A 24,532-nucleotide genomic window follows, 5' to 3' on the forward strand; every position below is an offset into this window, starting at 1 on the left:
CCATCTGCTGACTTTGAGCTTTGTTCTTCTTTTTCCAGTTCTTATAAGTGGTAGGTTAGGTTGTTTATTTGAGATTTTTCTTATTTCTTAAAGAAAGCCTGATTGCTGTAAACGTCCCTCTTAGAACTGTGTTTGTAGCATCTCATAGGTTGTGGAGTGTTGTGTTTCCATTTTCATTTGTCTTGAGGTACTTTCTGATTTCCTCTTTGATTTCTTCATTGACCCTTTTTTTCAGTAGGTATTGTTTATTCTCCATATGTTTTTTTTCCCATTTTCTCCTGAAGTTGATTTCTACTTTCGTATCACTGTGATCCAAAAAAAAAAGTCTTGATATAATTTTTATCCTCTTAAATTTGTTGAGATTTGTTTTGTAGCCTAGCATGTGATCTATCCTGGAAAATGTTCCATGTACACATGAAAAAGATTAGTATTCTACTGGTTTTGGATGTAATGACCTGTAGATATCTATTAAGTTCAACTGGTCTATTGTGTCTTTTAAAACCACTGTTTTCTTACTGATTTTCTGTTTGAATGCTCTGTCCACTGATGTCAGTGGTGTGTTAAAGTCTCCTACTATTATTATACTGTCAATTTCTCCCTCTATGTATTTTCTTTATGTATTTATGTGCTCTTGTATTGGGTGCATATATGTTTATGAGTGTAATATCATCTTCTTGTATTGATTCCTTTATCACTGTATAATGTCCTTCTTTGTCTTTGTTATAGACTTTGTTTTAAAGTCTATTTTGTCTTATATGAGTATTGCTACCCCTGCTTTCTTGTCATTTCCACCTGCATGAAATATCTTTTTCCATTCCCTTACTTTCAGTCTGTGTGTGTCTTTAGTCCTGAAATGAATCTCCTATAGGAAGCATATTGAAGGGTCTGGTTTTTTCAATCCAATCAGTCACCCTGTGTCTTATCATTGGAGCATTAGTCCTTTGACATTGAAAATGGTTATTGATAGTTGTGTCCTTACTACCATTTTGTTTCTTGTTTACTTGGTTGTTTTTATATTTCTTCTCTGTTCTTTTTTCTTTTTTTATTACTTCTTTTGTGGTTTATGTTTCCTTTAATGGTGTGCTTGTGTTTCTTTATCTCTAGTTTTGTATATCTATTGTAGGTTTTTTTTTTTTTTGGGAGCATAATTGCTTTACAATGTTGTGTTATTTTCTGCCGCACAGCAAAATGAATCAGCCATATGCATACACACATCCCCTCCCTCTTGGACCTCCCTCTCCCTGCATCCCACCCAACTAGGCCATCACAGAGCACTGAGCTGAGCTTCCTCTGCTATACAGCAGGTTCCCAGTAGCTATCTGTTTTACACATGGTAGTGTATTTATGTCAAACCTAATCTCCCAATTCATCCCACCCTCCTCTTCCCGCCTGTGTCCACACATCCATTATCTACGTAGGCCTTTCTATTCCTGCCCTGCAAGTAGGTTCATCTGTACCATTTTTCTAGATTCCACATATATGTGTTAATATATGATATATGTGGATGGATCTATTGTAGGTTTTTAATTTGTGGTTACATGATGTTCATATATGTTGACTTATAACTATATATACACTTGTTTTAAATTGATGGTCATTTAAGTTCAAACACATACCAAAAGATCTACATTTTTTATGTAGATCTCCCTTCCCCCACATTTTGTATATTTGACAAATACACGTTTTACATCTTCATTTTATCCCTCAACTGTTTATCCATTTTGCAATATTTTTTTCTCTTAATATTTTTACTAAGTTATTTAATGGTTGATACACAACCTTTACTATATATTTACCTTCACTAATTGGATTTTTTCCTTTCCTATAAATTCTTGTTGTAACCTTTTCTTTTCCACTTAGAGAATAAACTTTAACACTCCTTATAGTGTCACTTAGTATGGTTGATCTCTTCTAGTTTTTGTTTGTCTAAGTTCTTTATCTCTCCTTCAAGTCTGAATGATAATCTTGCTGTGTAGAATATCCTAGGCTGTAGGTTTTTCCTTTTCATCACTTTAAATATATCATGCCTCTCCCTTCTGGCCTGCAAAGTTTCTGCAGAAAAATAAGCTGATCACCTTATGGGGGTTCCCTTGTATATGACCCTCTGTTTTTGTATTGCTTATTTTATAATTCTGTCTTTATCTTTAATTTTTGCCATTTTAATTATGTCTTGATGTGGGTCTCTTCAGTTCATCTCATTTGGGACTCTGTGCTTCCTGTACCTGGATATCTGTTTCCTTCTTCAGACTCAGGAAGTTTTCACCTGTAATTTCATCAAATACATTTTCTCCCCCTTTCTCTCTCTCTTCTCCTTCTGAGACCCCTATAATGTGAATGTTTGTATGCTTCATGTTGTCTTAAAGATCCCTTAAAGTGTTTTAATTTTTTAATTTGTTTTAATTGTTGCTGTTCTAATTGGGTGATTTCCAATTCTATCTTCCAGATCACTTACACTGTCTTCGGTATCACCTAGTCTGCTGTTAATTCCTTCTAGTGTGTTTTTCATTTTAGTTATTGTATTCCTTGGGTGTGACTGGTTCAGTGATTTCCATTATTCTATCTTCCAGATCACATACACTGTCTTCAGTATCACCTAGTCTGCTGTTAATTCCTTCTAGTGTGTTTTTCATTTTAGTTATTGTATTCCTCAGGTCTGACTGGTTCTTTTTTATGTCTTCTAGTTTCTTGTTAAAATCCTGTCTGTGTTAATCTTTTCTTTTTCCTAGTTCATTTATCATTCTTATTACTAATGCTTTGAACTCTTTATCTGGTAAAGTATTCATCTCTGATTAGTTTTTTTCAGGAGTTTTACTTGTTCTTTCATTTGAAACAAATCCCTTTATCTTCTTATTTTGTTTAATTTCTCTGTCTCTATAAATTTAGGTGAAACAGTAACCTGGTCCCCTGTCATGAAGGTGTATCTCTGTATGGGTGCTTTCCTATGCAGTATACCTTTGCCCAGTGGCTTTGATTGGAGAATTGGATCTGAAGTGAGCATGGGTCACATCTTCCCCCTGGGTGTGCTGGCACCTATCACCTTAGTGGGAGATGCGGATGGAGATGAGGGTCTAAAGTCAGAGCCAGAAGTGAACCTGGGCTTCTCTTATGCTCAGTGGCTGATACCATCCTATCATGGGCAGGGGCAGGTCCGAAGGTGATGGAAAAAGAAACACTGAGGGTCAGATTCAAGCTGGTTCCATTCCCTCTAAGTGTGCACTCTTCCCCTCCCATCATTAGCATCTTACCCTAGTGGGGAGCTGTGCTTGAACAAGAGGGGCTGGAGCATGCCCTTGATTTGGGCCATGGTGCACACTTGGGGAGTCCTGGCACAATCAGCCCCATTTCACACCCAATCTGCCATCTCCATGAATGCCAGTAATGGAAGTCCTCACCCCATTTGGATGCTGTGCTGTGTCTAAGCTGACGCTGTCCCCTACAACTGTACACTCTCCTCAGCAATGGCACCCCTCACCATAATGTAGGGCTGAGCCATGGAGCCAGATAGGCTGGATCAGTCACTCAGTTCAGTTTGGGGAGTATGCTAGGGCATTGTGGGAAACCGGCAAGAATCCCCTGCAGTTTCAATTGGCTTCCTCTGCCTTGTTTCAGGAGTAAGCAAGTGCGAGTATGCTCTTTATGGTCAGAATTTATGTTTCTTGAAGCCCTACTGTCAGTCCCACCAGTTTTCAAACCAGCTAAGGGGACTGGGATGTCTGTCCATAGTTTGTATCTTCTTTGGTTTCTTTCAGGAGTGTCTTACAATTTTCACTGTACTAATCTTAAAACTTCTTTGGTTAAATCTATTCAGAAGTAGTTTACTTTTTTCATACTATTGTGAACAGTATAGTGTTCTTTATTTCTTTTTCAGATGCTTCATCATTAACATAAGGAAATGCATCTGATTTTTGTATGTTGATTTTGTGTCCTGTACTTTACTGAAATTGTTGATTAATTCCAACAGTTTTTTGTCTGGCTCTTTGGTATTTTTGACGTATAAGATCATCTCATCAGCAAATTGCAACAATGGTACTTAGTCTTGCTTTAATTGCTCTACCTAAGACTTCCAGTAATATCTTGATTAGGTGAGGTGATAGTGGGCATCCTGGCCTTGTTCCTGACCTTTCAAAAAGCACTTTCAATTTTCCTACATTGAATATACTGTTAGCTATGTGTTTACTGTGGCCTTTATTATGTTGAAATATGTTTCTTTTATACCCAAACTGTTAAGGGTGTTTTATCATAAAAGGATATTGTATTTTGTCAAATGTTTTTCTGTGTCTATTGAGATCATCATGTGATTTTTATCTTTCATTTTATTGATGTGATGTATAACATTTATTGATTTGCATGTGTTGAACCACTTTTGCATTGTATGGATAAATCCCACTTGGTCAGGGTGTATACTTCTTTTGATGTGTTCTTGAATCCAGTTTGCTAACATTTTGTTGAGAATTGTTGCATCTATATTCCTCAGGAATATTGGTCTATAGTTTTCTTTTTTGTGGTATCCTTATCTGGTTTTGGTGTCAAGGCAATGCTGGCATCATAGAATGAGCTTTGAATTATTCCTTCCTCCTTGATATTTTGGAAGAGATTGAGAAGTATTGGTGTTAATTCATTAAATATTTGGTAGAATTCTCTAATGAAGCTGTCTCATCCTGGAGTTTTCTGTGTTGGAAATTTTTTGATTACTGATTTCATCTGTTTACTCATTATTGGTCTGTTCAGATTTTCTATTTCTTGATCCAGTTTTGGTTGATTGTGCATTTCTATAAATTTATCCATTTCTTCTAGATTATGCAATTTTTGGCGTATAATTGTTCATTGTAGTCTCTTATGAACCTATGTATTTCTGCAGTATCACTTGTAATGTTTCTGTTTTTATTTCTAATTTTATTTGAGTTTTATTTTTTTTTCTTAGTCTACTTAAAGGTTCAACAGTTTTGTGTATCTTTTCAAAGAACCAGCCCTTAGTTTCGTTGATCTGTTCTATTGTTTTTCTGGTCTCTATTTCATTTATTTCCTCTCTGATCTTTATTACTTCTTGTGCTAACTTTAGGCTTAGTTTGTTATTCTTTTTCTAGTTCCTTGAGGTATAAAGTTAGCTTGTTAATGTGAGATCTTCCTAATTTCTCAATATATGTGTTTATTGCTATAAACTGTTTCCTCAAAAGTGCTTTTGCTACATCCCACAATATTTGATAGGTGGTATTTTTATTCATTTGTTCCAAGATAGCTTTTTATTTCCTTTTGATATCTTCTTTGACCCTTTGGTTGTTCACAAGTGTGTTTAGTTTCCATATATTTGTAGATCTTCTCAAGTTCCTCTTGTTGTTGATTTCTAGTTTCATACCACTGTCATCAGAGAAGAGAGTTGGTATAATTTCAACATTCTTAAATTTGCTAAGATTTGTTTTGTGTCCTATTATATGATCTATCCTGGAGAATGTTCTATATGCACTTGAGAAGAATGTGTATTCTGCTGCTCTTGGATGGAATGTTCTATGTATGTTCGTTAAGTTCACTTGTTCTAACATGTGGTTCAATTCCAACATTTCTTTGTTTATTTTCTGTCTGGATGATCTATCCATTACTGATAGTGGCACATTGAAGTCCCCTACTATTATTATATTGTTGTCTATTTCTCGCTTAAGGTTTGTTAGTATTTGTTTTATATTTCAGTGCTTAGGAGTTGGAAATATATTTATTTATGGATTGTTATATCTTCTTGATGTATTGACTTTATAATTATATAATGACTTTCTTTGTATCTTGTTACCCTTTTTGGCTTGAAGTCTATTTTGTCTGATAAAAGTATGGCTATTCCATTTGCTAGAAATATTGTGTTCAGTCCTTTCCCTTTGAGCCTATGTGTGTTTTTAGAGCTGAAATGAGTCTCCCGTAGGCAGCATATAGTTGGGTGTTGTTTTTTTGTTTTGTTTTGTTTGTTTTTGTTTTTTGAAATCCATGTGGCCATTCTGTGCCTTGGTGAGTTCAATCCATTTACATTTAGGGAGATTAATATATAAGTATTTTCTACTGCCATTTTATCTCTTACCTTCTGGTTATTTTGTCTCTCTACTGTTTCTTTTTCCTTTGCTTTATGTCTACCTTTATAACTTGGTGTTTTTCCATGGCAGTTTGTTCAATCTCCCCTTTGTGTCTCTGCCCTAGATATTTGTTGTGTGGTTACCATGAGGTTTACATAGAACATCTCATAGATACAATAGTGCCTTTTCTCCTGATAGCAATTTATCTTCATTCACCTGTAGCGGTGCCATCTTTTTACTGTTCTTCTTTTATATTTTTGATGTCACCAGTTATCTCTTTTTATGCTCTGATTTTGTTGGGTTTTTTTTTGGTAGCTATAGTTATTTTAATGATCTTTTCTTTATCCTTTAGATTATAATTGAATGTTTTATATACTGTTCTAAAAAAAGAGTTACAGTTTTCTAATTCTGATTGTTTATTATTCCTCATATTAGTCAGAGTTTTGTGTACTTTCAGATTTTCTTTCATCTTAGAGAGCTCCTTTCAAAATATCTTGTAAGGCAGGTCTATTGGTGGTGAACTCCCTCAGCTTTTTATTTTCTGGGAAAGCCTTTATTTTTCCTTCATATCTGAAGGATAACTTTGCCAGATAGAGTATTCTTGGCTGGCAATCTTTATCTTTCAATACTTTGAATATGTTGTTCCCTTCTCTCCTGATCTGTAGAGTTTCAGCTGAGAAATCTGCTGATATCCTAATGGGTGTCCTGTATAGGTTACTGTCTTTTTTACCCCCAGCTGCCTTTAAATTTATTTATTGTTGACTTTTAATAGTTTTAATATAATATTTCCTGGAGAAGGGCTCTTTGCACTGCAATAATAAGGTGTTTTATTAGCTTTGTGGACTTGTATATCCATTTACTTTCCCAGGTTTGGAATGTTCTCAGCTATTATTTCTTTAAATATACTCTCTGCTCCCTTCTTCCTCCCTTCTTTTTCTGGAATAGCCATTAATTTTATGTGACTCTTCTAGTGAGTCATGATTCTCATAGAGTTTCTTTATTTTTTTAAAAAAAATCTTACTTTTCACTCCTCTTCACCTGATTCCTATCCTTGAGCTTGCTTATTCTCTCTTCCATCCGACCTGCTGTATTTCCAGTGTTTTCTAAAGCATTCTTCATCTCGTTTATTGAGTTCTTCAGCTCCAGAATTTGTTTGGTTGTTTTTTAGAATTTCAATCTCTTTGATAAAGTACTTCTGTTCATTAATTTTATTCCTGAGATAATTGTATTGCCTTTCTGAGTTTTCTTGTAGTTCATTGAATTTCTTTACAACAACAAATTTTTTAGTAGCTTTAAAAAAATTATTGGAGTATAGTTGATTTAAAATGTTGTGTTAGTTTCTGCTGTACAGCAAAGTGAATCAGTTACACATATACATATATCCACTCTTTTTTAGATTCTTTTCCCATATAGGTCAATACAGAGTATTGAGAAGAGTTCCCTGTGTTATACAGTAGGTCCTTATTAGTTATCTATTTTATATATAACAATGTGTATATGTCACTCCTAACCTCCCAATTTATCCCTCCTCCCCCTTTCCCCCCTGGTAACTCTAAGTTTGTTTTCTACACCTGTGACTCTATTTCTGTTTTGTAAAGGTTCGTTTGTACCAGTTTTTTAGATTCTACATATAAGCAATATCATATATTTGTCATTCTCAGTCTGACTTACTTCGCTCAGTATGACAATCCCTAGGTCCATCCATGTTGCTGCAAATGACATTATTTCATTCTTTTTTATGGCTGAGTAATATTCCATTGTATATACACACAGATTTTTTGAATTCTTTATCAGTTAGATTGCAATATTCCATGTCTTTGGGTTTGGTTACTAGAGAATTATCATTTCTTTTCGTGATACCCATTACTGTGCTTTCTCATAGCGTTTGATTAAAAGTGACTCTGCACCACATTTGAAGTAATGAATACCTTTCCTATTTAGGTAAGGCTTTGTTTACTTTGATTCTAAGAATTCAACAAGTTGGTAATTAGGAGTCCTCCTTTTGTTTTCCAGAATCTTGTGCTATAGCACAAGTTTTTGGTTTCTCTTACCAAAGGTGACTCACTGCTAAGGTTGGGAGTGCACATAAAATAAGTTGGGGAGAGGAAAAAGAAAAACAGGTTGGTGGCAGACTGTGGGGAGTTGTGTATTTAGCACTTCAGACTTTGGATGTGCGGACAGCTTGGTAGAGGGATCCTTAAGTGGAGATCTCAGATGTCTGTGGGCTGTCCTCTTGCCAGAATCCCAGGGCAGATAGCAGGTAATGTGTTTCTTCAGTTTTCTTTGTCAGCCTTTTCCCCTGTCCATTCCTTTCCCCAAGTCACTGTGATCTCTCCTCAGAGAGAGCAATGGGTCCCTTCAGCTGCAGCACATGTAGCTGGATAGACTCCTATTCACCATCTTCATCCTCCACTTCCTCTGCCAGAGAGGTCACGCTGGCCCACTGCCTCCTCTGCTACCACTACCTTTGCTATTCCCACTGCCTTCACCACCACTCCTCTGGCTCTGCAGCCTCTTCCAAAGTCCAGTCCACCCACTTTTGGTTGCATAGATGGATGGATCTCTCTGGAGTCCTGATGTGCTTGCACAGAGGCACTTTTTTGGGTTATGTATGTTTGGTTAGTTGTAAATTGAAGGGGAGAGAAAAGAGAAGCAACTCATGCTGCCATGACGCTGATGTCTGTGTATTCTGAATTCTTTGTCTGACACGTCATGGATCTCTATTTCTTTACTGTACTCAGCAGTAGGTGGGCCTATGAATTAGCTTGCCTGCTCTCCAGGGGCAGTGGGATGGAACCCAGGGTCTGCATGACTCATTGTTTGGGAACCCTAATCAGTAAAGACTGAATTGAATTTCCTGGTAAGATGAGGCCACTGTTCTTGCTCTGCAGATGGGGAAGACCATGGGCTGTGCTTTCTGTTCAAGTGCCACTGTTAACAGAGCTGTTGCATGGGCTACACAGCTTTCCATGTGCTCTGATAAGGTTCCCTGGTCAGGAATGCTGAAGGCTGTATTCAGCAATAAGTGGGGCTATGAATTAGCTTCCTTGCCGTTGCACAGCAGGAAAGGCATCTCCAGGGCCACTAATGCTCTTTGTTTGTGGTTTTGACTCAAGCCAACCCATGCCCCAAGTTCCCTGACCAAACAGGGCCACTGGCTTTGCTCTGGGGGTGATCATCTCTGCCTGCCCACATCTCAGCTCCAGAGTTGCTGGGATATGCAGTTTCCAGGTGTTCTCACCACCCCTTCCTGTCAGACGGGGCTGAGGGCCACACTTCTCAATGTGTAGGTCTGTGTTTCTGGCTCCTGCCTAGGCAGAACTGAGAGGGTCCACTTCAGGCAACTGCTGAATTTTCCCAAATAAGTTTTCTGATTGGGAGGAGTAGGGAGCCATGACCCACAGCAGGTGGAGCTATGGTTCAGCTCTTCTGCTTAGTGTGAGCAGAAGAGGCTCCAGGTCTGGCACGTCTTCTCACTTGGGGACCCAATTTAGAAAGACCTTCACCTTGCCAAATTCCTGGGTCAGACTGTGCCATTGACCTCGTTTGCAGATAAGCAAAGCCACTGGTTGGGACTACTACTTAGGCTCCACAGGTGGGAATTCAGTCCGCCAAGATCCAAGTGCTGGTTATTAGAAGCCCTTCCTTCCTTCTCCATTTCAATCAGACTCCCAGTGATTGATCCCTGCAGATTCCTTTGCAATACACATGGGGTGAAGCCATAATAGGGGCTCCCACAAAGTGACCCAGAAGGCTGGGGGCCTGGATGTCATCCCTGGGCTCTCTCTTCTCACTTGGTAAATATTGGAGGAAACATAGGCTCAGGCAAGGCCTCTCAGCATGGTGCTGTGCCAGCCTGGGGGAGGGGCATTGTGGTTGGCATGTAGCTCTTCTCTTACCCTTTAATGTAGTCCATCTTGGTCTCTGTGGTGCAGGGGGTGCCTCAGCCTCACTCCTAAGCTCTAGGATTCTCTCAGTGTTGTCATGTCCATGAATAGTTGTTAGTTGTTGTTCTGGTGAGGGGGAGCAAAGTCAGTAACAACTTACGTCACCATCTTGATGATGTCATTCCAATGATTTTGATACTTCAGCATTTCCCTTTGAATCTTTTATTGGAGTTTCCATATCTCTGTTTACATCATCCATCTATTTTTGAAGGTTGTCTTCTTATCCCATTAGTGCCCTTAAGATATTAATTGTAGTTACTTTAAATTGCTCTCTGATAATTTTGAAGCCTATATTATATCTGAGTCTCTTTCTGGTGCTGCTTTGTCTCTTCAAAAAAAGACTGTTTTCTTTTTCCTTCCCTGTAGCATACCTTATGATTTTTTGTTGAAAGCCAGATACTGTGGACTGAATGTTTGTGCCCCTCCCCCAATTCATTTATTGAATTTTTAATCCCAAATGTGATGGTATTAGGAAAGGAGAGGGTTCTTTGGGAGATAATAAGTTATGAGGGTGAAGAAGCCCTCATGAATGGGATTAGCACCATTATAAAAGAGACCCCTGCAAAGCTTTCTTGCCCTTTTGACCATGTGAGGATACAATGAGAAGTCAGCCATATGCAAACAGAAAGAGGATCTCACCAGAACCTGACTATGCTGGCATCATGATCTCAGACATCCAGCCTCCAGAACTGTAAGAAATAAATTTCTGGTGTCAATAAACTACCTAGATTATGGAGTTTTGTTATAGCAGCCCAAACTGACTAAGCCACCAAACACGGTGTATTGAGTAATAAGAATTGAGATAAATAGTGTGAGGTTTTATGTTACTATGGCTAATATTGGCCTGTATTTATTATTTTCTGTAGCAATATGTGCCAGGGGCTTCAAATTCCTCAAGTGTCCTTGCTTTTGTCTCATTTGTTGACTTTGGCTTCTGTAAGTAATTCTCTTCAGAGAGTTTATACTTTGTAGTGATTTCAGCTGTAATTCACAGTTATATTGGGGCCCTGTAGGTGCAGCTGTAAGTTGTAGGAGAGGGAAAGCTGAAATCTGTCCTTTGTTCCTGGGCTGTTACTGGGCTGTTACCTTCACAAGAATTTCTTAGCTTCTCCCTACCCCTTAAGTAAGACAGAAAAGCTAGAGGGGACTAGAGTAGGAGAAATACCCTTCCCTCAGATGGTACAAATTGCCAGTATTTTTTCCTGCAGAATAGACTTTGTTAGTGAGAATGCTCTGGGCATATTTTACAATGATGGTCCTTCTCCTCCCCAGCCTGAGCCAGGAGGAGATCATTCTTGGATCTTTATCATAAGAACTTGGTAGATTTCTTGGATGTAAAATTCATGAAAGTGTGAGGTCCTCCCAAGACTGTGTTCCTATGAGTTTCTTACACTTATGCTAATCCACACTCAAACTCCAACAACTCATTAAAATTACAATTTAAGTATTTGTGTTGGCTTATCTCTAGCGGTGTCTGCTCCAGGTAAACTGATATTGGCTGTGATTTTCTGGATTTGACCGTTTTCATATTTCAGGGTTGCCGTTTGCCTTGCAACCTAGTTCTCTTGACCTGGGTCCAAGAAATATCATTGATTTTCAGTTTGTTTAGCTTTTCCTTGTTGTAAGGATTGGAATCGTAATTTCCAAGATCTGTATAAGTTGGAGCTGAAACAGATAATCTGTCAATTATATTTTATTTAAGGAAGTTTCCTTCAATTTTAGTCAGCTATGTTTTTTATCATAAAGATGGGTTAATCATCATCAAGAGCTTTTTTAGACACTAATTGTTGACATAATTATGTGATTTTTTTCCCCTCTAATTTTTTATGATGGGTTACATTGACATTTTCTGATGTTGAAAATGTATCTTTGCATTCTTGATATGAACCCTCATGGTTGATATATTTTGTTTAATGTTGGTTCAATTGTCTAATATTTTATTTGGAATTTTTCTTCCATGTTCATAAGTAAAATGGATCTAAAATTTTCTTTTTTCTTCCTGTTCATAAGTAAAATGGGTCTATATTGTCCTTAATTTGGAAGCAGATTTATAATAATCTTAACAGTCCTTGGTAGCTTTGGATTTTTTTCAAATTTCTAGATTATATACTTTTAGAATTTACTATTCTTTGCAAGATTGGTAGAAATTTGTACCTTTTCAATACTAAGCTGTGAGGTTTAATTATAAGTGAATTGGTCCAGTGACAGTAGTCCTAACCCCTTCCCCCTAGCACTCCCGTGAACCACATCTTAAGCAATTATCTTGAGAATTATTTCTAAGAGTTGGTTTGTGAATATCATGAAAAGCTTGCACACTTATTCATAGTGATGATATTCCAAATATAAAGAAAACTGGTGCCTTTTAAGTCTGCTTTGTGTGACTTGCCAAAGTCATGTGCTTTTCTAATGGCCCAAGAACTCACAGAGATTCTGTAGGACAACTACAGTAGATAAAATTAATTAGCAAGTTTTTAAATGATAAATGTGAGCTATTGTGATAGATTTTCTCATATATATTATCTAATTTAGTCTTTAACCTTTTGTGGTAGGAATTATTACCCACATTTTCACAAATGAGAAAATTTAAGATTTACAGAATTAGATAATTTTGCCAAGTCTGCATAACAAGTAAGCTGTGCAGCCAAGGTTCAGAGTTACTGCTTTCTCACTCCAAAGTCTGTATTCAATGGCCTTTTCCCCTTTGCTATGCAGGTATGGTAACACTAGGATAACGTAAAATGGTTCTATTTTTCTATCTCAAACTTCTATTTAACATATAAGGCTACTGCTCAGTTTAGAAACCTTTCTTAATAACTCTGGTAGGAATAATTTTGCTCTTTTCTGTGTTTATATAGAACAGCACTGTCCGCTATAGCAGCCATCTAGGCCTCTCACTGGCTATGTGACTTGGGACAAATCCATAACCCTTATTGTTCTCACAGGTAAAAAATAGGAATAATAATATGAATACTTACCAAGGCTTGTTGTGAGGATTGAATAAGAAAATCCATGTTTTTATTTTGTTTTTTTTAATATTTAAATTTATATTTATATGTTATGTTAACCAATTAATATAGTGCCTGCCTATATATATAGGACAACACTCAGTAATTGTTAGGCATTATTAAAATCAGTAAGAATCCATCTCAGGTCACTAGACAGAACCCCTAACCACTATTTCTCTGTGAATAAATGAAACATAATCTAAACCCCTGAGTACAGGCAAATTATAATTTTGCCTTTATGTCCTAACTGCAGAGCACACAGTTTGGCAGATGGTAGGGAACCATACATATAGGTGGGTTGCATATGCGTGAATGTAGCTGGTTATGCATGTACTGTAGTACATTAACAGAACGGCTTCATTCAGGAATACTAAAATTGTCCTTAACAAAAATTAAAAAAGGAAAATTCTCTAAAGTGTTGATAAATTTTTCTGAGTGACTGCAACCCTATTAATTTTAAATCTTATATTCAATTTTTATTCTACCTGCCCCAAAGCATGGAGAAGGTCTTTTAACATTAAAAATTTCAGTGGAAAATTGAGGGTCTATTATTACTAACCTAGGATTTAAGGCTTTCATGCACGTGTCAAGAGAAAGCTTAAAGGAGGTAATTTATAAGGCTGCTATCTCATTAAGGAATTATTGGAGAGAGAGAATTGGAACACCCTGACTCTTTACAATATAACAAAAACAAAACAAAATAGCAAAGACTTTGGCCATTTGTATTTGTTCCCGTCCTCTATATGATATACTTCTCAAATGTTAAGCAGTGACGTTTTTCTGCCATCTCTGATTGTCAGCTAAGTATAGCATCAATACTCCATAACCAATACTCATAAGAGGCAGTGTTTTCTGTTCATCATAATATATTACCATTAGATATATTGGGAAAAGTGTTTTATCACCTCCTGCAGTTGAACAGTTCAAGGACTATAAATATTTGAACCTATTCCTAATAATGTGATTAATTCCTTTCTAAAGTATTTGTACACTCTCCTTTGAAAGATGAATATAATCATCTTTGGGACAAAAACAAATTGCATGTTTCCAGTGACTCCAATTTTATGTTTAATGTAATAGCATGGTTATCTTGATTCATGTAATAGGCTTATCTGTCATGTGAATGAGTTGATGTGAATGACTGTATTGGTTCCTGGACTTCACTATGAAAGATTCCTGTGGAAACCTCTACATTCAACCCTTATTTCTGAAAGTAGAGGTTGATGTAACTCTCACTGAATAATCAGATGTTGGGTTGTTTAAGTTGATCTTAAAATATTCTGCATCAACTTCTTGTGTTCTACTAATTCTTTTTATTGTCTTTCTTACTTTCTATTATAATTCAGGTAGATATTAAACGATTACTTTAATTTCAACAACAGGTAATAATATAATCTCATTAGCCAATGTCTATTCTTAGGCAGTTATAAATACTGGCTCTTCATTTTAGTTTCCACACACAAGACAGTCCTTCAGTACACTGTTGAAAATCTTTAAATTCAGTTTTTAGCAACATAGAAGTCTGCATATTAGCCATGTTTTTTTTACCAATAAATATTCTTATTTTAGAATTTAAATACAAAACAGTAATTATGGCTGGTGAGATAGTGCTACAGTTTTATCAAATTTACTCAAGTGATATTTGGATCTAAAAGCTATCAGGGCACACTTTTTTTTTAATAAATTTACTTTTGTCTGTGTTGGGTCTTTGTTGCTGTGCGCAGGGGCTACTCTTCATTGAGGTGAGCGGGCTTCTCATTGCAGTGGCTTCTCTTGTTGCGGAGCACAAGCTCTAGGTGCGTGGGCTTCAGTAGTTGTGGTGCGTGGGCTCAGTAGTTGTGACTTCTGGGCTCTAGAGCAGGCTCAGTAGTTGTGGCACATGGGCTTAGTTGCTCCACGGCATGTGGGATCTTCCCAGACCAGGGATTGAACCCATGTCCCCTGTATTGGCAGGTGGATTCTTCACCATTGCACCACCAGGGAAGTCCCCAGGACATACTTTTGAGCCATCTGTTCTGTGTGTAAAGATAAAACTCTTATCAGTCTCTGACCTAATGTATCCAGTTTAGACTCATTAATGTCAGCCATGTAGGTGAATTTCCAGGATGTGGTTATATTTCACTGTTCACCAGATTTCAAGACCGAGTTTACATGTATATCCCTCCTCTGTCCAGCTCTCCTTTTATAGAAAATAATAATGTAGAGTCCAAACTGGCATAAGCAATAATACCTTCAATACGGTTTCTAACTAAAAGTTAACTTTACTTAAATATTTCTGTTTTCATGTATAAGAATCTGTAAAATGAAAAATAAACAGAATTAACCGAAACCCTAGCAATGAATCACAACGTGCAAAAGCATCTTCTAGCATCATCATTATTATTTTTTTGGTCATATGATTACCAGTGTATATAAGTAATGCTTTTAAGTGAAGCAATACTCTCTCCTCTTGTGAAATTAAGGGTATGGGGAAGACCTACAAATGAGGCTAAACAAAGTGCTCACTTGGCTAAATTATAATTAAGTTAACTTTCTGTGTAAAGGTTGGTTCTACTTTCATGGTCATCTTCTGAAATGTGATTTGATTTTCAAATTGTCCTTAAACCATGATATTTACTGTGTCACTTCTGTACATTTAATGCTGTAATGCCTGGTCTATTGATAGTATCTCTACAAATGTCAACGCATTTTTTATATTAGAGAAATAAGCGTAAAATGGAATGAGATGTGTAAGAGCCATTTAAAGTAAGATTAAAATGAGACTTTGAAAAAATGTATAAACACTATATACATCAATATTCCATTTTAAATATTTTTAAATGACTGTTTTACAATTGAAATTTTAAAGAGAAATATCTGTATAATTCATCCACAAGAAAGTGCCGATTGATTTTAATCATAACCAAAGGGTTTGTAAGTGATTGCCAACAGAATTTAGAAGTGGAGGTTACACGTTTCCATAAAGTCTTCAAAATAACCCCTAAAATTTAGTACCTTCACTAATTTAACTAAAAATTACAGTGATTCTTGACATTCTTTATAGAAAATAGAGTTCAGAATCAAAGAGAAACTCTTCCTGTGGTCAGGAAAATTGATTGAATCTTAAACCATAAGGTCATATTACAAATAAATTATAAAATGTATCATACTGGTTTATTTCAGCTTTTTGAAATCATATTATATAAAGCATACACCAGAGGAGCACAATTTACTCTGAAGTTGTGAGGTTATAGAGAATATCTGCTGAGTTGAAACATAAAACGTTAAAGGTATGCTTTTAAGGCATTGCAGCAGCATTTTAAGTGTACGTTCTTCCCTATTGGCTGTTAAGGATGCCAAATGGATACATATTCATGCACTGCTTCAAATTCTTGAGTAGCTCTTCTGAATCGTCCATCTTTCAGCCACTTTAGAAAACTGTGTGTGTGTGAGAGAGAGAGAATTTAGAATAATTTCGTATTTTTTGTATTGTTACAAAACATAAAGTTTTATGAATTATAAAGTCAAAACAATCTAAGATATATTTTGAATTCTGCCCAGTTGTAAGAAATGAAGATAAAGAAATATAGTTCAGAATAAGAGAGTCCACACATGGATTAAAATGAAATGATAGCATCATATTCCCCCAGTGGTCTCTGTGATATTGTACTTTATTACCGTATATCGGAATGAAGAAAAAAGCATGGTGGCAAAGGATGTGGAAACAGAAGTCAACTAGCTGATGGAGTAAGTGGCTGATTTGCCTCTTCCCAATGAGCACGACTTCAAGAACCTAGAAATAAATCACACTGCTTTATGCTCAGTGTGAATACATGTGTAAACCAATCTATCACTAAGACAGGTTCAGAACAAATTAATGTCATAATAAAAGCAGTCAAGTAGCACACAACGTATTTGTTGTTTTAAAATTTATTTTGCAGAGGGATTATGCATATTTTTCTAATCGTCATGCTTAAGTGTATCAATCTTTTCTCAGAATACTAGTCAAATGGTGAAATTTCCATTAAATAAAATCACTGTTCTTTGGGAAATTAAAAGCCTTGAAAGAAATTATACTATGGCATTCAATATTACTAAAAACTGTAATTTCTAGAGTAATTTGCTATTTATTATCTGTCTCACTAAATCATTAGTTTTAGAGAATAGAAAATATTACAAATGTTAATAATCTCAGACCCAAATATATTAGAATATGTTGAATAGTTCTTTTCCCCTTAATAGGATCTAGGTAAGTTAATATTCCAGTTCCCTTGCATTCCTGAAAACAAGACTTTGGAAGAGACAATTCATGGTGGGATTATATCTTATTTAGACATTAGTTAGGTATATATGATTAACTACAAAATAAAATGTATTTAAAAATTTAGAGCAAATAAATTTCTATTTCCCATTTAATTTCAGTTCCTTCCAAATATTTAAGGAACTTTAAGTCAGTTGTAATTTTTGTCCCTAGATACAAATATCAATTTTGTAATTATCTTTTAAAAAAATGTATATAAGGCAACACAAACACATCAAATTCAATGATGTTTATATCAATATCCTCAGAAAATGAAGGAAAGAAATAGTAAGATAATCTGATAACTAGGTTATTTTTCACTTACTGTATGTTTTCCTTATGCTAGACACTTTATTGGCTCTCTACTTTAAAAAATACAGCATGCAATTATTTCTATTTTTCCCATTGCCTTCAAGGAAAGAAAATTAGGGTGTCAGATTTTCTAGAAGTAACCTTGAAATATATAGTAAGTGCTTTCCTCTCAGGATTCTATATTTATTGATCTAAACATCAATAATTGTTCTAAGAAAAGCTTTGGAATGAGTAGTTTTCTGGTTTGCTAAAATAGATCATTGCTCAGATTTTCTTTCCTAGCAATAGCAATAGAATTTTAAGAGGAGTATAGCAAATTGAGACAGCACATATTTGCTTGAATCACTCTGCCTCCTTGGGAGGAAGCCTAACTCTGGAGATAAGCATAGTATAAATGGAAAGATCAAGGGATATGAAATCCAGTTTAGTTAAACATACATGCTGTGTGTCCCTGGCAAATTACCTAACGTTTCTGATCTCATCTGTGAACTGAGTAAAACAATAGCAGACTTACTAGGATGAAAATGAATGCTATGGACTGGACATTTGTGTTCCCCCCAAACATATGTTGAAGCCCTAACCCCAATGTGATGGAACATGGAAGTGGGGATTTTGGAAAGTAATTAGGTTTAGATGAGGGAGGGACCCCATGATGGGATTAGCAACCTTATAAGACCACAGCTTGTTTATTCTCTGCCATGTGAGAAAACAGAAGAACGAAGCTATCTAAACCAGGAACTGAATCAGCTGGCACCTTTATCTTAGACTTGCAGCTTATAGAGCTGTAGAAAATAACTGTCTATTGTTTAAGCCACCCACTCTATGGTATTTTGTAACAGCAACCTGAGCTTAACAAAGCAATGAGGTAATGTCTGGAAAGGATGTTAAGATGTAGAAAATTCTTTTTCTTGAATTTTATGTTCAAGAGGAAAAGTATGTTTGTTAAAGTGGTGAAGTTAATGGGGCTAGATTGAAAGTTCTCTAAAAGGAACCATGATATCCCACTTCAAGATTAGTTAGGTAGATGAAACCCACTTTGTATTAGTAAGAATTTTCATTGTCTTAATTTCTATGGGAAAAATTTCAGGTCTGAAATAGGGTGAACTGCCTTCATCCTTTTCCATAGATAACACACCTGGAAAATGAGATCTCTGACATATTTTTGGGCTACACTACTTGGTACTGAGCAGGTGGGTTCTGAGCAAGATCAAATTTATTGTCAATAAATAGTTGGTGGATATGTTTGTGATTCTATTGGTGAAAGAACGTGGCACAGATTGAGATCTGAAAAATAAAAATTTGGCAATGCTAATGTATATTGTTAGAGAAGAGGGCTTTGTTTAGTTGGTTGATAGTTGGCTGTTTGCTCTTATACTACAGTGCAATTCAACTTTTTGTAAGAACCCAACTAGTTTATATTTTCTCAATTCAACTTTTTGTAAGAACGTAACTAGTTAATATTTTCTATCATCCCTGCCATGTGTATAGATATAGCCTAGTGTTGGCATGACAAAATTAGCACATGGAAAAAGAACAAGAAAAAAAGAGTTTAAATTCCAGGAGGAGTAAATTACCAAAGAAATATTATGTGTGAGTGAATTATTTCTTGGGGTAAAAAAAGAAAATATATAAAAGGATTTGATAATAAAGCCTAAATAGAGTCAAGTTCCAAAATGCAATCAAAATCCTTAGAATAAATGAATCAGTACTATATTTAAATGGATACATCACCAGGGAAAAGCCTCCGGCTGTGGGGAATGTGATTCAGGGATAAGAACGGCAATCACAGACAGCATCTCTACAGGCATCCCCCTTTCTTTTTCCACGTTGATCTACAGGTGATTTAATGGAGTTGTCAGTGCTGTTTTGAAGCACTTCCTACTTCTACAGGTATTTGGAATATAAAGTTCTAAAAGTGGAAAAGTAGAACAAAATTTAGACTATAAGACCATAGCCAGTATTCCAAGTTACCCACTACAGTGGGTTACTTACTACTTCTTAATAATGAGAAAGGTGATAATGAATGTCACCATTCAATAAACTGCTTCTGCTATTCATCAGCAACTAAGTTACTAAGAAAGGTCTTGGGAGGACGAGTGGAATATGATCATTTATCTTGATCATTTACCTTATCCTTAAATACATGATAATAAAAAGAAAATATTAACTCTTTTTAGGGGAAGTGTTATCTCTGTTAAACACACACAAGGTAATAAAATAAAATGTGAAAATTTCTTTGAATTCAGTTAATTACTTTGAATTCAGTAACACTCAGAAAATTAATGACAATAGGCTAGGTTGAAATCTTGGGAAATACAAGGTGTAAAACACAGGTCATAAACCCAGATTGCTTAAGAAAATCTTGGTAAACATTTTAAGTAAGTGTGGGCATGTCTACAAATGTTTATTGTTGACTAGTGGCTGGCTATTTTATTTATATCTCAATCAATAAATAATAAAAACAACTTGAATGATATGTGGCCCTAGGTCCTTACCCTGAGCATATTGATATTGGTAGATTCACACCTTTAGCACTGCAGCTACAGTTTCATGGTGTCATTTGCACAAAGACTATGGTGCTCCAAAGAAGAAAAAAAGAGTTTGGAGAGATAGTAATTTTGCTGTGACTCTGTTAGCATATAAAGTTATTTGAAAAAAAATCAATGACTTCATAGAAATACAGTTGCATGTTCCAATAATTACAAAAATGAGAACAGTTTATTTCAGGTGGAAACAGCTTTTCCTTAAGGAATATCTCTTCTTAAGTGTCCTTTAAAACACGTTCTAAATTCAGAAAAGAAGATTTGCAGCAGAAATTTTACAGAGTTACTTAGGCTTAGCTACACATACACATGCACAGAAGAAACAGGAAGGGAAAGAAAAGACAACTGCTTCCATCAGAAAAACAAGCACTTTTTCCCCCTGGTGTCATGTCTTTGGATATGTACCGCCTTGGAGAAATGTATAAATCATTTTTATACATGGAACTGTCTTAGAAAACTAGAGATTTTAGTACAAAGAAATCAATTTGCTGAAAGAATGCCCACATAAGTACTCTATATACACAAGAGGAACTTACAAAGAACCCCTGTTTTACAGTTATTGATGTATATTAGCATAGTGGGCTTACACCTTCTCCAGGCCTGAGTTACACTTAGTATTACAAATAATATTATAACAATGCTGAAAATACTGATACAAAACAGCTTTAAGATGATATTTCCAAAAAATACCCCTCCTTTTAAAATTGAACTGTTTAACCCAGGTTTTCTTTTTGAATGTTTCAGCTTTAAAAAAGATTTTTCAAGAAAATACTAGCATTTAAAACATCTCTTAAAATGTCTATTAAATGACAGATTTTCTTAAATAGATTATTTTTTACAAAGTATAATTCAAAAGTCTATCTTCCAGGAAAGCAAAACTATAAGCTCCAAAAGTCCAAATCAAAAACATTATTTGTGATACATAGTTCTTCCATATCCTGGGAAAAAATCCTTGATTATTTGACCGTTCTGATTTATTTACAGACTTCAAATACTCTAGTAACACACACCAACTTTTAGGACAAATGAAGCTGAATACCACAATTAATAATCATAATTTTTCTATCATTTCTTAAATACCATCCAGCCCAAAATGTCTGTCTGCATGAATATTATAACTTCTAAAGTATAGTGGGAATTTTAGATAGCAGTCTCATTAAGCGAAGCAAATTGCAGTGTGCATTATTCTCTTTTGGCAGAATTACAAACACACACAAAAAAGAAAACATTTGGCAAACATTTGTCTTGATGCACATGTGTTTTCCTTTGGAAAACCAAAATTACAAATCCAGCATATCCACTAAACTCTTTACTCTTATCAATTCTAATCGAAGTTTGAAAAGTGGTTAAAGTTTAATAGTTAAAGCTAGTGGGGGGATATCTAATGGCTTTTTCCCAAAGCATAGAGCTCAAATGCACTTTTGCTTTAGGAGATGCATTTCACACATAGCTTTAATTTAAGCAAGTTAGTCAGGTGCCATGCTAAAACTGCTATCTCAGTTTCCCTTTATTCATTTCATGGATTCTGTCAGAGAGCACAAGGGAAACAGATCATGCAGTAGGTATGACAATTTCAATTTGCATGGACTGTGCCTAATATGGATTCAGTTATTAGCTTTTATCTTCGTATAAGAAAGCTGCAGCCCTGATTCCTACTGGTCATTTTAAAATTATTTATTTCTATAGCTGCATACAGCTCTATGATAAATTAAACATAAAGGAATTATTTATCTCACGTGCACTTATGTATAAGACATATTAGGCCTTGTTTGTTAAAGAGAAATATTTGCCATCAAACGAGTGAAGTATTCCTGTTAGAGATTTATTTCTAAGATCAAACTGCCGAAGTTTACATATATTTTACCTTTTCCTCTAAATCTAGATGACTGAATAGTCAAAATAGTGTAAACTGGGCTACCAAGAAACTGACTTTCTCTTCCTCAATTCATAATGTAGAGTAATTGATGTGGGTTAATAATGTATATAAAGCAAAATTGGACATACATTAAAAAAAGAAGTGAAAAATTAAAAAATATAAGGAAAGTGAAGTAAAATAATTTTCTTAGAATGTTCTATTCCTCAAATTTTTAAAAAATATGGTGATATAACCATGACAGTGACTCAAAGAGTGTAGCATGTCATGTTTTACACATCATTTGACAAAATTCAGGCAACATTACCACCTCACTGTGTTATGTCATAATACTTCGACATCAATAGCAAAAACTAAAAGCAAATTGTTTCGAAGATCAGAGCTGTCATTCTCTATTTGGCTAGCAATTACTCAGTCTGAAATCCTTTGTGAACTAGTGTGAACTAAACACTTAGAGGATAAAAGAAATACCACTTTCCCCCTTAATCGTATGGCAAGATAAGCTTGATTGTATGTAACAGAGAGACAAACGCATCTCTAGGTTATATGCAAGCAAGCTTCATTCTTCAAATAAATACACCACCAAATACAAGACTTTAAAATCCCTCTTTTCTCTCTCTATTAACTATGTAATTTAAAATTCCTTACAATCGCTTTATCTATTCTGCACATCTATTTTCACAGTAACACCATTAAGTGAACAGAGTGCTATTTGATATTATCTTCTGAAACTTCAATGCATATCAGTGACTGATAAAAATAAAAGATAAATAAATTATGGCCTGTATATAAACCAGCAAGATGGTCTCATTTATTATACATATATATAATAAAGTCTCCAAAGCTATTAAACCTAATTCAATTAACATGCTTGAACCCTCATTCTAAAACAAAAAAGTAAAGTTCTTTGTTTATAACTAAAAATAAAAAGTAATAAAAAATACATGAAAATTTAAACATGAGCTATGCACGAGAAACACTAACCGTCTTATCCTACCCAGAGACAGGAATGGGGTGATTTAATTACCCATCCTGCTGGCCTAGAGCCTGCAGCTCAGTTGTGTGTAAATTGTGATGGAGGAAAACATTCTTTCTGCTGTACATGTGTAAAGAGATTGGCCCTCTTGGCGGTTGTCCAAACCTGCCTGTAAAGGTTGAATGCTGTCGGGCCACAGCAGCTTGGTCCTTTGGTTTCTCTGAGAACGTGGAGAGCCCTTCGGTCTTAGCTATTGGTTTCAGAGAGTTCTGCCCTACAGTGGCCCGTAAATTCTGGGTGACCTCTGACGTGAGGGTTTCGTAAGTTCCTCTGGAGTGTTTGATAACTTCCACTAGTTCCTTGTCCTTCAAAAAATTGCTTAAACATAGACTGGAGAGCTGACAGGTCTTGCTTTTGTAGGGGCTTGTCTGGTCCGCTGCTGAGTATCTAAAACGGTCCTCGGTGGGAGTATGCATTGCTTTTCTGTCCCTTGTGCTGAGACTTTGGTTCACAATTCGATTTCGATATGTAGCCTGAGGTAAAGACATGGAAAAGAAAAGATGTCTTTAAAAAATACGTCCATAGCACACACACCAGGGTGTTGCTTTCGCATTTGTGTCCAAAACCATAAGTTTTCAACAAGGCTTAAAAAATATCAATAGAATTATTTTCTCTTTTCCATGAGATTATATTTACCAGTGCAATTCTACTGTAAAGAGTGGTTAAATGAATAACTCTAAAAGGCATTTATTAAAATACTTTTTTAAAGAGCAGTTTTAAGTTGGCAACAAAATTGAGAGGAAGGTACAGAAATTTCTCATAGACCTGCCTCCACACATTCATAACCTCCCTCATTATCAACATTACTCAACAGAATGGTGTTACTTTTTACCCAGGATGAACCTATGCTGACACATCATAATTACCCGAAGTCCACAGCTTACCTCAGTGTTCACTGTTGGAGTTCTATATTCTATGGGTTTGGACACACTTAATAATGACATTTATCCATTATTATATTGTCATACAGAGTATTTTCCCTACCCTAAAAATCCCCTGTGCTCTGCCTACTCATCTCTCCCCTCCTGTCCCCACCACTGGCAACTACTATCTCCATAGTTTTGCCTTTTCAGAGTGTCACACAGTTGGACTCATACAGTATGTAGTATTTTCAGGTTGGCCTCTTTCACTTAGTAATATGCATTTCAGGTTTCTTGATGTCTTTTCATGGCTTGATAGCTCATTTCTTTTCAGAGTTGAATTAAAAGGCATTTTGAAATGTGTTTATCTAATTTCCTAAGTTTGAATTCTATAATTTTCTCTGAGAATACATGTTATTTTAATAAGTAATGAACATCTATGTATGAATCTATACATTTTTGTTGGATTTAATATGCTATATTTACTTGAGTGTATGCTCAGAGAGTTTTAGAATGATCAATATCATGACTTGTATCAGCCAAGTGGTGACCTAGAAATTTAAGGAAGTAAAAAAGAAGTCACTCCAATGACCTACAGAGAACAGGGCACTTAAAAGAAATTTCAGC

General features: G+C 35.6%; 1 protein-coding gene across 6 annotated transcripts in view; it reads right to left on the reverse strand.

The window, feature by feature from the left end:
* Positions 1 to 20,913: 20,913 nt before the first annotated feature.
* The window catches only part of CCSER1 (coiled-coil serine rich protein 1), a 1,251,132-nt gene continuing 1,247,513 nt past the window's right edge, over positions 20,914 to 24,532 (reverse strand). For 4 of the 6 annotated variants that reach the window (XM_067736957.1, XM_067736956.1, XM_067736955.1 and 1 more), the window contains one exon: positions 20,914 to 23,518. In XM_067736957.1, the coding sequence (XP_067593058.1) occupies positions 23,033 to 23,518 (486 nt within the window). In that variant the 3' untranslated portion in view covers positions 20,914 to 23,032. The remainder of the gene's footprint in view (positions 23,519 to 24,532) is intronic. The other 2 variants (XM_067736959.1, XM_067736958.1) reach the window with 1 other exon arrangement.

The sequence above is a fragment of the Pseudorca crassidens genome, chromosome 4 (assembly GCF_039906515.1).
Source record: "Pseudorca crassidens isolate mPseCra1 chromosome 4, mPseCra1.hap1, whole genome shotgun sequence".
Taxonomy (NCBI): Eukaryota; Metazoa; Chordata; class Mammalia; order Artiodactyla; family Delphinidae; genus Pseudorca; species Pseudorca crassidens.